Source organism: Electrona antarctica (assembly GCF_951216825.1).
Source record: "Electrona antarctica genome assembly, chromosome: 23".
NCBI lineage: Eukaryota > Metazoa > Chordata > Actinopteri > Myctophiformes > Myctophidae > Electrona > Electrona antarctica.
The window spans coordinates 28,069,065-28,082,007 of NC_136804.1; the positions used below are offsets into that span (position 1 = coordinate 28,069,065).

The 12,943-nt window shown below is 43.5% G+C and overlaps 1 protein-coding gene across 3 annotated transcripts in view; it reads left to right on the forward strand.

The window, feature by feature from the left end:
• Positions 1-12,943, forward strand: part of cog5 (component of oligomeric golgi complex 5) — a 119,675-nt gene that overhangs the window by 99,688 nt on the left and 7,044 nt on the right. For all 3 annotated transcript variants that reach the window (XM_079494829.1, XM_079494830.1, XM_079494831.1), the window contains exons 14-17: positions 11-110; positions 2,448-2,558; positions 4,392-4,454; positions 11,489-11,592. In XM_079494829.1, the coding sequence (XP_079350955.1) occupies positions 11-110; positions 2,448-2,558; positions 4,392-4,454; positions 11,489-11,592 (378 nt within the window). The remainder of the gene's footprint in view (positions 1-10; positions 111-2,447; positions 2,559-4,391; positions 4,455-11,488; positions 11,593-12,943) is intronic.

The following is a 12,943-nucleotide window of genomic DNA, read 5'->3' on the forward strand; positions in this document are numbered from 1 at the left end:
TGCCTTCCAGTGAGCTGAATGTGGCGTCGATAGATCCCCACCTCACTCTGGCTGTCGCCAAGAACGCTGCTAAGACCGTCCAACTCTTCTGTGTCAAGTCTGAACAGCTGGTGTGTATATAGTGTGCGTGTGTGTGTGTGTGTGTGCGTGTGTGTTGCCCACCACCTCGGAGTCTGAGGGGGTTCGTTTTCATCGCGGTTTGTTTGTCGAGCATCTATAGGAACAATTGGCCCGTGTTCGGGGGGGGGGGGGGGGGGGAGCCGGGCGAGGAGGGTGATATTTGTCACTACACATACTCCTACGGTGTACTCCTCCTTCTGAAGGGGAGCGTGGGAGAGAGTGCAGGCAGGGTGGAACGGATGGAGGGAAGTGTCGGGAGTGATTTGTGACAGAAGGGTACCAGAGAGTGAAGATGTGTAGGACGGCGCGTGTGACCAGCCACGCTGCGCGGCTCGGGAACGACTGACAAACAGACGGGAGGCAGAGCCGGAGCTGGCAGCATGGAGGAAGCAGTGGTGGAAAGTAACTAAGTATTTTTACTTAAGTACTGTACTTAAGTACAATTTTTAGGTATTTGTACTTTACTTCAGTATTTCCAATTTTCAATACTTTTACTTCTACTCCACTACATCTCGGAGCCAAAATTTTTACTTTTACTCCACTACAATTATTTGAAAACTTTAGTTACTAGTTACTTTGGGGATTTTAATTTTGATTAGAAAACATACATTAACCACTTCAACCCTATACATTTCGGCCATTTGAAAATAGCCGATCTACAAGCTCACAAGGCGACGCATTGTTTATTGTATATTGTGTATATATATATATATACATTGTATATGTGAACTTGTGAAATGGCACATTCTGCACAATGAGTACTTTTACTTTTAGTACTTTAAGTACATTTTCATGCCGATACTTTTGTACTTTTACTCAAGTACATTTTCCAGTCCGTACTTTTACTTGTAACGAAGTAGTTCTAAATTGCAGTATTGGTACTTTTACTTAAGTAAAACAATTGGAGTACTTTTTCCACCACTGAAGCTGCTATTCTCTTTAGGAGTGACAAGGATTGACGGGATCAGAAATGACGTTGCTACTAGCTTGGAGTAGCCTGGCTAATAAGCCAGACCGAATCAGCCGTTGGCAAAAAAAATTGCCTGCCGGCGGATTACGGTCTGGAGAGGCTCAATTGTACGCCCATTTCCTACACCAGAGAACTGGTGTGGCCAATCGGGACACTGTATGCAATATGGGCAGGCTTTGGTACAGTGACGTTCAATGCTTGAGACCTTTGACTGACAGTAGCTCTGACCAATTGCGTCAAAGAGAAAATGTTTGAACCCGCCCCCCGGGAAACAAGATCCATACACAGCATCTCCAGACTCAAATACCACACGACAGTGTGATTTGAGTCTGGCTTATTAGCCAGGCTAGGCTTGGAGTAGGCCGGTCACCATTATTACATAATGGTCTAGTCGCAGTTATGTGAGAGATAATCACACTTATTCTTTGTCATAACCGTCGTCATCGTTTCCAAGTTGAAAAATTTTCATAATTAATAAAAAGCTGAAATAGCAAGCTTACAATGCGTCTTTGTGATGCGTTGTAGACCAGCTATTTCCGCTCTTTATTTAATTTTTGTCATTTGTTTTGATTATCAGGCAAACAGAATCTGTATTTTTCATTCATATGTTCCAATGCCAAAAACACAAGTAAATCATTAATCACAATAAATCATCAACATACATTTCTAATCGTGACAGCCCTAACTTAGAGGATCAGCCCAGGTTAGAAGGTTTGGGGATAAAACAAGAGAGGTGAGGTTGAGATGTTTTGTGCAGAGGAGGTTGATGAGGGGTACATTGGGAAAAAATGCTGAAGACCAGGCAAGAGGAGAAGAGGAAGGCCAAGGTTTATGGATGACTGGAGTGACGGAGGAAGACTCAGAGAACAGAAGCAGGTGGAAACATGAACCGATGTGGCGACCCCGATGGAAAGTAGCCAAAATAAGAAGAAGAAGACACGTGGGGGTGTCAGCAGGGAGTGCAGGGCGGGAGGAGGCTCTACGGCCTTCCCGGTGGGGAATACTGGCAGGTGAGCCGGTATGACACAACAGAAGTGAGTGACGACGCACAGTAATGTGTGTGGGGGATTAATTAATTTGCTAAATGACTTGATTGGGGAGAAAAATTCGTAACAAGCACAAAGAAAAATAAACATAATTATAGTCTAGACTCTAGACTATAATTATGTTTATTTTTCTTTGTGCTTGTGCTTTGTGCTTCGATGAATCAGTTTGTAAGTACCCTTAGTTGAGACTTGGTCTGCCTTACGTTCCTATATGGTAGAACTGTGATAATGTTTGTCTATATATCTGTCCCCCTCTACTCTTTCTCCCTCTGTGTGCGTGCATGTGCGCTTGTGCGTGTGCGTGTGCGTAGTTGAGTACCCAGGGTGATGCCAGTCAGGTCATTGGTCCACTAACTGATGGCCAGAGGAGAAACGTTGCAGTGGTCAACTCTCTGTACCGTCTGCAGCAGGCCGTCTCCAAGGTGAGCTACTGCAGGGCAGTCCTTCTCAAAAGGACACCCATCACTCTGAGAGCGTACATGTTTCCACTTGGTCCAAGTGGACCCAAGTGGACCTGTAAGGGTCCACTTCGAACCCCTCAACGGCTGTAGGAGTTAACTGAAAAAAAGGCGTTTGGCCACAGATGGTATTAAAACACTTCTTTATTGAAAAATACGGACTAATACATTGCACAAAGACTCAGGATCATAAGTTATTATTTGGGGCAAGCGGGTATTTTGCATTTGTACATGTTCGGAGAAATAAGGGCTTTACTGTTGACAGTCCAGGGCACACTGGGGACACTGGGCACACTAAGACTCTCGTAAATGTCAAAATCGATCAAATACATGTACGAGAGTCTTAATACAAGGCTACTTCCGTTTCATAACATGTTGCTGATCAGAACTGCATCTGTGTGTGGAATGAGACTTCTGAATTATTCACGCACAGCAGTCACATGGTCACACACACAGACACACACATGCGCGCACACGCTGGTTCCATCTGTCTTTTTGACACACCCACACACACTCCATTCATTCCACAATTAACACAGCGTCAATCAATGCCAATGCTCTGCAGGATAGTGATTGCAGGAAGCCGGTCGAGGTGTGTGTGTGTGTGTGTGTGTGTGTGTGTGTGTGTGTGTGTGTGTGTGTGTGTGTGTGTGTGTGTGTGTGTGTGTGTGTGTGTGTGTGTGTGTGTGTGTGTGTGTGTGTGTGTGTGTGTGTGTGTGTGTGTGTGTGTGTGTGTGTGTGTGACTGTGACTGTGACTGTGACTGTGTGTGTTGTGGGGAGGGGGGGCGCTGCTGGTAGTAGAAATGAGGGTGTGAGAATAAGCCACTTTCAACCAGTTTTGGGCATGTCGTTGCCAGCTGAAAGGGTCAACAATAACGAAATTGGCAACACTTCCGGTCTATAATGCATTATAATCACATTTGTAATGCATTATAATGCACTTGTAACACTTGTTATGAATGCAGATTTTTATGCAGAACAACTGGTCATAATCATGTGCTGGTCACACGTGCTGGTCATAATCATGGTCATAATCATAAGCTCCGCTTCACAGCGTCTTTTTATTGATGAGACCAGGTAGGATAAACACATCGTTTGCTGTTCATATTCCTCTTTAAACGGCCTGTGTTCACTGTTTCCTCTGTGTCATTTCTCTTGTTAACAAGCTGCAGATTAGGCAAAAATGTTTAGCGATCTCTAGCAGTCTTTCAGCACAAGGCGGCAGGTGCAATCAATCTAGTAACGACAAATTTATGCTCCACCTATGTTCAATCTCCAAACTCACTGTGTTAGTATAAATAGTGTTTAAAGCTAGATGGAGAAAGAGCTCTATCGTACACATGTGTTCCCTCAACCTCCCCCCCATTAAAGATGCATGCTGTGTCCCAGCGCAGCGGCTTGGGTGATTAACAGCGTCGTAAAAACAGATTACTCCCACGTTAAATATTTAAGCACAAGGTAACCAAATTTGTACTGTTCTGGAAGCGAAGCAAGGATTAATTCGGTCGGAGCCCAGAGGCATAGATGAAACGTCGCACCCTGTCAAATTAACCACTTTGACCATTAGCCCAAAAAATTCCGACGTACAAGCTCAACTGTGAGCAACTGTGAGGAATTTTGCGTACAGGGAAAATCGCAGTCCAAGTATACAGCTGCAACTCGGTTCTTTCTTTTACTAAGAATAGAGGTTTTAAAGTGGTTAAACAAACGGAGTCGCGTGTGAGTCTCGCTTTGCCGCCTCCCGTTAACCATTTGACCTGTGTGTGGGTGTGTGTGGTTTTTTCTTTTACTTCTAGGTCATCTCAGGGCTGGGATCGTGTCCGCCGGCTGCTGAACAGGCCCTCTCTGGCTCTCTGGAGGTAAAACGAACACCCTACATATTAGTACACGTACACGACTACACATACGTGCCTTTAACATGACAGCCAAGAATTTGGCCCGGACGGTTAGCTCAACTGTCTGGGCACCTAGGCTGCTGAGCCCATAGACAGGTAGACGCCCCTTTCGGCTCTGGAGCGTATGTGCTCAAGGGAGGGCAAAAAATTCCCGAGATTCCTTGCGAAGCCCCGCGGAAGCATGAGTGTGCGCATGTTCGCATGTTCGGGTCTGATTAAGTCCCGGAAAAGATGCGCTGTGATTGGCCAGTAGTCACTTGTAGTGGCAGCGTGACGTAGTGTGCCGCCCACTCTTCCGGCATACCAGTGTAAATTCTGCAGCAGCCAACGAGGCATCTATTTTTTAAATATCTATGGCTGAGCCAGCCTGACGGCGTGCCGCGGGTTCGACTCCCGATCCCGACGGCCTTTGCCGCGTGTCTTCCCCCCCCATCTCTCTCCCCATTTCCTGTCAGCCTACTTTCATCCTATCAATAAAAGGCAGAAAAAGCCAAAATAGATTTTAAAACAAAAACAAAAACATGACAGCCAAGGACAACAGGCAGCGCTTTCTTCTTAATGCTGGCTTAATGGCCTCGCACTGTGTTAGTGGGTTGTGAATGTGCTCCGGAGCCTTTTGTCACTTCACAAGGAAGCTCTCACTTCAAAATGTCATTGTAAGTTCACCCGCATGCTTGAACGCGCACACACACACAGACTTTCCAGACAAAATAGTCTTATGACATGTCTAGAGGCTAGGGTTTCACAACAATGTAAGAAAAAGGGATATCAAGCATTGGAGGTGCAAATAAACGGAGTCAACACAGGTTTAGAGTCACCAAAGGTGATGTGCTTTTTTACTCTTGATTTGAGGTATACAATAAAGCAAAAACAATTAAGCCACTACCAGGGGACACGGGTGTTGCCAAAATAACAAAAGAAGCAGCTAGGGAAACAAAAGACAGACTAACTAACTATCTAGTAATTAGTAAAACATTACATCAAAACATAAGGTTTGCTCTGGGGGGAAGGAGAGACATGGGAGGAATACAGAGCAACCCTACACGAACTACACTACGTGGCACGTAACATAATATATATATATATATATATATATATATATACTTTTTTTTTTTTTTTTTTTTTTTTACTTTGTGTCCAAAGAGCTTACGGAGGAGATTGTACCAAAGATCAGGTTATCTGCTTCTGGCAGGGACTTAATTGATGCATCACACACACACACACACACACACACACATGCTTGTTCGCTCACTTCAAGCATCCACACACTGTCCCATACACACACACGCACACACACAGAGAGACGTACATAAATAGGAAATATAAATAGCACAGTTAGACTATCCCCCTACAACCCAAGCCACACACACACACACACACACACACACAGACTTTCGTCAGGCATATTGAGTTTGCATTGATTGTCCCGGATGGAACAGCCGATAAGAGGATCAGAATGTCGGGGGCTGTGCTTATCCAGCGTACGTACTAATGTGCCCATCACACACACACAAGCACATGCACGCGCACAAACCTAATTTATGCTTTTAACTTAACCCATTTTGAGCGGGAACCCCTTTTGGTGGTTACATACATTATGTTATAATTTAGCTATTGAAAAATAGCAGATCTACAAGCTCATAGCGCGCCACCGAGTGGCGCGCTATGAACTTGTAGGTCTGCTATTTTTTTAAAATCGTGAAAATATTTATTTCAGAAAACTGGAGGATTTAGAAGATTTTTTTTAATTTTGAGGTCAGGCCTAAATGGGTTAAGTTGTGCCAGAATCAGACGCGCACGTTACTGACGTACATATACGTAATGCAGCATCCCCCCCAGCCCTCCTCCCACAGCTCATTATACACCTGTAACACAGTCAGTGCTGGACACATTACTTAACTGCACTATTTGAGTCAAAGTAAGTACAGATACTCCTGGTCGTATGTTATGCATCTACAGCTTTGTTAACCCACTTAGGCCTGACGTCAACATTTAAAAAAATATGTCTTCTAAATCATGACATCGTTTTCTGAAATACCTATGTTTCTATGTCAGTGGTGCTCAATATTTCATGTCAAGGACCCCAAAAATTATATGTAATAGGCCACGACCCCCATCTGAAAAAATATGTTGTTCCAGGGACCCCCCAGAATCAAAGTTGAGTTAAAAACTGGAAAAAAATATATATTCCAAATTTGCGCCACATTTTCACGATTTTTTAAATATAGCAGACCTACAAGCTCGTAGCGCACCACTCGGTGGCGCGCTATGAGCTTGTAGATCTGCTATTTTTCAATAGCTAAATTATAAATTAATATATAATGTTTAAAACACCAAAAGGGGTTCCCGCCCAAAATGGGTTAAGTAAATAATTATATACTAATTCATTATGCTAATTAGAAAGGACTGTATATTAACTTCGATAACTCAGATAGAAGGAAAACCAGCCATGCAGGAAAACCAAAATGTAAAAATACCACTGAAAGTAATCAGAGTACAAAAAGTACCCAGTCTCATTAAAAACCCAGACATGGAGCCATTTGACCATGTAATTTTCCCAAAATCGGTATAAAACCTTTAAATTATTAAGTTAAGAATTAGCTTTAACAGGAATACATTTTAGGAGAAGGTTCAATATAATTAATAATACCTTAAAGGAGCATTCAGTGATTTGGGTGATTTGGAAAACCACCCAGTCCGCCCCGGTAACAAAATGTGCACATGCACGCTCTACAGTGGGTTGAAGTGCAACAGGCCAACAGCATGTGCACCAAGGCCCGCCCCCAGTCGATCATGATTGGAGGAAGGCCCCTCTCATCCTGATTGGATGAAGGCTTTGCCACCCGCCACCAAAACTGAAACTAGGGTTTTTTGACCCCAGGGGCTCACTGGGGACAGGGAGGAACTCCTTATATGGTCAGCACACTCTATAGTAGGGAGGATTATCCAAATAAAAAATAAGTGATATTTTAATTAAGTAAAATCACTGAATATACCTTTAAATGGTAAATGGTGCATTTATATAGCGCTTTTATCCAAGGCGCTTTACATAGATTGTGCATTACATTCACCCATTCACACACACATTCATACACCGATTGCAGCGGAAGCCATGCAAGATACCAACCAGCACATCGGGAGCAATTTGGGGTTCAGTGTCTTGCCCAAGGACACTTCGACATGTAGACAGGAGGAGCCGGGATTCGAACCGCCGACCCATGGATCATTGGACGACTTGCTCTACCTCCTGAGCCACAGCCGCCCCATACCTTTAAGATGAAAATAGTCCATGAAAGAAAGGGAATGTCCAGTCAGCAAGGTTCAGTGTTTCAGCCATGTCGTTTTTTTTGTTGGAGAGCAGGATGAATTCACATACACCAAGTTACAGGAAAATCTCTCTCCGTGTCACAAAATGGACACGGTTAATATAGCACATTTAATCAAGATTGAGAAAGGCTATACAGTGGTACGTATCAATACTAGAAAATATGTCACTTCCGGCAAATCCAGGAAACGGGAATGTGGGAGATGTAGTTCTAAGTAAATGTAGTCCACAACTCTGAGTCATGAAGAGAGAAAGCAATTCTATGAGACAGAATGACTCGGGCGTGGATACGACACAAGGCCAAATAACATGTTTTTCACAGACTGGGCACAGATAAATGGGAAAAAAACAATTGGGATGGGGGCACATGAAACTCCATTCACAAAGACCAATTAAATGTATCCATCAAGCTTAACACTTTGAGAGCCCACGCAAAACTGCCCAAAAATCACTTTCACCTAAAAAATCCATTCACATTTTTTATAATTCAGCTGACTGTGGAGACACATGCTGGAACTTTTTACTTTGAAATGTTTTATAGTTTCTGAGTTATTTAATTTAAACGCCAAATGCATTCTCAATGGCGAAAACACAAACTTTGGCACCACGTATAAAAAAAAAAAAAAATCATTGTTTTGATATATATATATTTTTTCAGAGACGTCCACAGACGTCTTGGGCTCTGCCTGTGCGGTAATACCAAAGACGTCCACAGACGTCTTGGGCACAAAATGTGTTAATAGTCCTTTTTCTCCTCAAAATGAGACAAACTGCGATCTTGGGGACGTTATAAAACCCTAATCTTTGATCGCGCTAATAAAGTTAATCCATTGCGCGTTGATACACAGCCTAGAATGGGTCGGGCGGAAGTGGTCTCTTCTTCTGCGTTTTTCGCGCATTACACTGGCCTCGCGATCCCACCCATAGTACCCATGTCTGTTAAAACAGGGAATGTGTTTAAAATACCCTATCCCTGTTTTAAATCCCTTCTGAAAACTCACCCTTATTATAAAACTCCTGTTAATATAAACCCCCAGCCCTCTTACTTTGAATGCATTTCACGCATGTTTTGTTTCCTGTTATTGTTATAGTTTGTGTTGTGGATTCTTCGGGCAAGCACTTTGTGACATTGTTCTTGAAAGGGCCTATACAAATAATAATAATAATACTATACTATACTTAAAATAAAATGGCACCAGGGCTGTGGACAGTTCAAAAACCTGCCTACCTTCGAACAAGATTTCTCACCCCACTCAACCATATAGGCCCTATAGGGTTTATGTACAGAACTCAAGGCAATGCACTTAGTCAAATGCCATTCTGTCGGCCAACCGGCGCTCCCTGAAATAGCCACCCGTCGAGTTGCTGTGGCAACCGTGATGACCTGGCATAGTATAGTTGTTGGGGGGGGGGGGGGGGGGGAGCTACTCTGTAGTGTCCAACCTATCTATAATTGGTCCTCACTAATGCTCATTATAAAAAAGGCACACCATTTCAATCTCTCTCACAGGAGGGTTCAGAAACCTGTCTACCAGTAGCCTGGCCCAGCCAGAGTTATTTCTGCTGTAGAGGGGCGGGTGCCGGCTGGATCAGCCAGTAAGTCCTATTGGTTCACTGATCTGAGCACCCGCCCCTTTCCTCTCTCCGGTAGAATACAGCGGGGAACACTGACGTCACCAAATTTGAAGCGACGCCCCCCCTAGTCTGCACTGTAGTTTTTTTCTTTTTCCTGTGAAAACGAAACACCTGCGGTCTCCGAGGCTACCAGTGATGTCGTCGGTAGGCAGATTTGGTCTTTTCAAAACGAGATTTAAAACGTATTTGTTTCATTTTTTTGATGAATGCAATGTAGAACAACGGCTTCTATTTCAGCATGCTAACTTTCCAGCAAGAGAAAGGCTGCAGTTTCTTGTAGCTTTGAATCCCCATGTCCATATAGTAGACCGAAATGATGCCATCTTATAATGAACATCAATGAGGCCCAATTATATGAAGATAAGATTGAAAATGGGTCAAGTGCTCTTTTAATTGTCTCCACCAGGCCGAAGGCATGGGGAGAGAGTATGTTTTGCACTCCGTCCGTGTGTGCGTGCGTTAGTGCATTAAGCAACTAGTCGACTAGTTTACTAGTCGACTAGTAAATCCACTAGTCGACCTTGTTGGGACTAGTTGATAAGAAAAAAAACCCGATTTTGTAGGCCTCAAGATCAGGTAGATTATAGTTATAGTCACACAGTTGTACACAGTTTTTCAATGTACAAATATTTATTTCAAAAAAAAAAAAGTTTATTTTTTTAATTTATTTAATTTTTTACATAATAGGTAGTTAAACAACTAGTCGACTTGTCGACTAGTAAACTAGGCAAATTGGCAACTAGTAAAAATGACTAGAAGTGAATGCCCTAGCGTGTGTGCGTCCATCCGTCCGTCGATGCCAAATTTTGCACACACACTCCCTGGATGCCAACGATAAACCTCTGCCCCAAATTTTCTAGAACGGCCTGTTATAGCGCCACCAGAAGGCCGACTTTTGAAAAACATTTTTTTATATTACTCCTCCAAAAATCCTGAATCGTTACTTACCATCCATCCTAATTGGCTAACATTGGCTTTCAAAGTTTGCAGGATTGGCCCATTTTGAACAAAAAGCCTCAAATCATGAACGGAGCGTGCAATTTACGTGAAATCTTTCACGGAATTTCCTACTAGGCTGAGGAATATATCCCACCCTTTTCACATTGGCCTGTTATAGCGCCACCAACATGTGGATTTTTGCAAAACATTTTTGGAACAAAATGCCTCAAAAAATCCAATTGCCATCCAAGGCGTAAGAAGAAATGTCCCCCTTTTCACATTGGCCTATTATAGCGCCACCAGGAGGCCACAACCTGACCTGCCCTGCTGGAGACCTGTGCCCCGAGGGGCACTTTTTCCAGTTTGGTTGTGTGACTGCCTGGGATTTGGGGTTGGGCCGCAGAAGACTTTAGTAATCCCTTTTCTGGATGTAGGTATTGGCAGCGGTGGAATAAATACTCAGATTATTATTAACCACTGCCAACAGCCCCATCTAGTGGTGGCTCAGAGCGCCATCCATATAGCTCTATGGGCGAGACTCTTAAATTGAAAGCCGATTTGGCCGGAAACTGCGTGTCAGGAATAACATGTGTAACATGTCCCGTCATTTAATCCACCCAAAAAATACTTTTTGTAAGCTAGGATCATATCGTTTAGACTTAGAGAAATGAGCCGGTCTAAAAAGAAGAATCTGAGATATTTCCGTTCTAAAATCTGCGTCCCCCATAGCCAGCATAAGATCAGCTGATTTTCCATTTCCATTTTTTTTGTTTTGTTTTTTCAACGGACCGCTACCGGAGTGTTATGAACGCATACATGACACGCTTGATCGTCGTAATCAATTAATATTAAAATTGGCGTCCAAAGGCGATCTCGGCGCCCAGGGCCTTTGGAAAAGAGGCGCCAGAAGGTAATGTCCTGTACTGTACTACAGAACCTCAATGCCATACACTGTTCTTTTAAGTGTGTGTGTGTGTGTGTGTGTGTGTGTGTGTGTGTGTGTGTGTGTGTGTGTGTGTGTGTGTGTGTGTGTGTGTGTGTGTGTGTGTGTGTGTGTGTGTGTGTGTGTGTGTGTGTGTGTGTGTGTGTGTGTGTGTAGGGGGTGCAGTCCCTGATGAGCAGTGCGGTGCAGCCTCTACTGCAGTCCGTCAGCGACTCCATAGAAGCCATCATCATCACCTTGCACCAGGAGGACTTCTCTGGGTCAGGATTTACCGCCACATGCACGCTCGCACACACACACACACACAAACATTTAACAGCTTTATTTCCGTTCACATTTAACGAGAAATTCTTGAACACAAACAATAGTAGATGCACAGACTTGGGAAACTCAACAACAGATCTTTCAGGATACAGATCACGGGTACCGGAAGCATCGCCTCCTCCATATATGGACTCAGCAGACTGCTGGGCGAGTGCTGGCACTTTGGCATGGGGGATCAGATCAACATATGGAATGAATTCTGTACTGGCCATATATGGAGCGTGTCTTCAGTGTACAGGGTTTGATGAGGTCAGATCAACATATGGAATGTCAGAACAGGTCAGCTCCATATATGGAGATCTAAAGGTGGCAGCGGGGGCAGTGTCTCGAGTGTACTGCAGGGTTTGCTGAGGGCCCAGGTAGGGCCAGGCCTTAATTTTCGGGCCTGTTGAGAAGTCAGTGTCTTGACCGTCATATATGGAGACGACAATATATGGAGCGTGTCGCGATGCGTGCGTGTGCGTATTGAATATTGATTGAATACTTTATTTGTCAGAAATGTAAATGGTACAGAGTATAGTCAAACACTTGGTCCAAAAGGAAATCACTGAAAAATGTCCTTGCGGTCTTGTTTCCATTCAGGTCCTGGGTATTCAATTTATTATCATGACATGGAAAAATAACAACAAAATTCAAATCATCACAAAAAAATAATAAAAAATATGTGTACAGGTTGGAAGAAAAAAGAAGGGGTTCATAAAGAGGTCGGGGTAGTCACTTGACTAAGGGAGGAGCGATCATTTCCTCTCCCTTTGTCTGTGTGTTTTTTTATTGATTTTCTTTGGATATTCTACCGTTAGAATTCATCAAATGCATTATCTTGTACTGTAAATCGCTCTGGAGTAAGAGCGTCTGCTAAATGCCTAAATTGTAAACTGTAGTGGGTCGCACACACCAAAACCACTACCGTTATTTATTTGATAAATATGATATGTTTTGAACGGGTAACGCACCTAAAGTCAGCGCGGTGCAGTGGCGTGCACAGACGTTTAGAGGGGCAGGTGCTCAACTGAAAAAAGGGCACCTTGTGCAGCGCGTGGAACCGGCTGGTTGCCTTAATAGTGTGAGATTTATAGATTTTGGGGCCTAAATAATATATTAGAAGCTTTTTTTTTATTATCAAGAATTGATCAATGTCACCATGGTCCACATACTGTACAGTGTACACTGTACAAAAAGAAAAAAAACATTTATTTTTTTCCCCCAAGGGCACATTGCCAAAAGGGCAGGGGGTCTAGCACCCCCTAGTGTCTATCTGTGCACGCCAATGGCGCGGTGGTCATATGA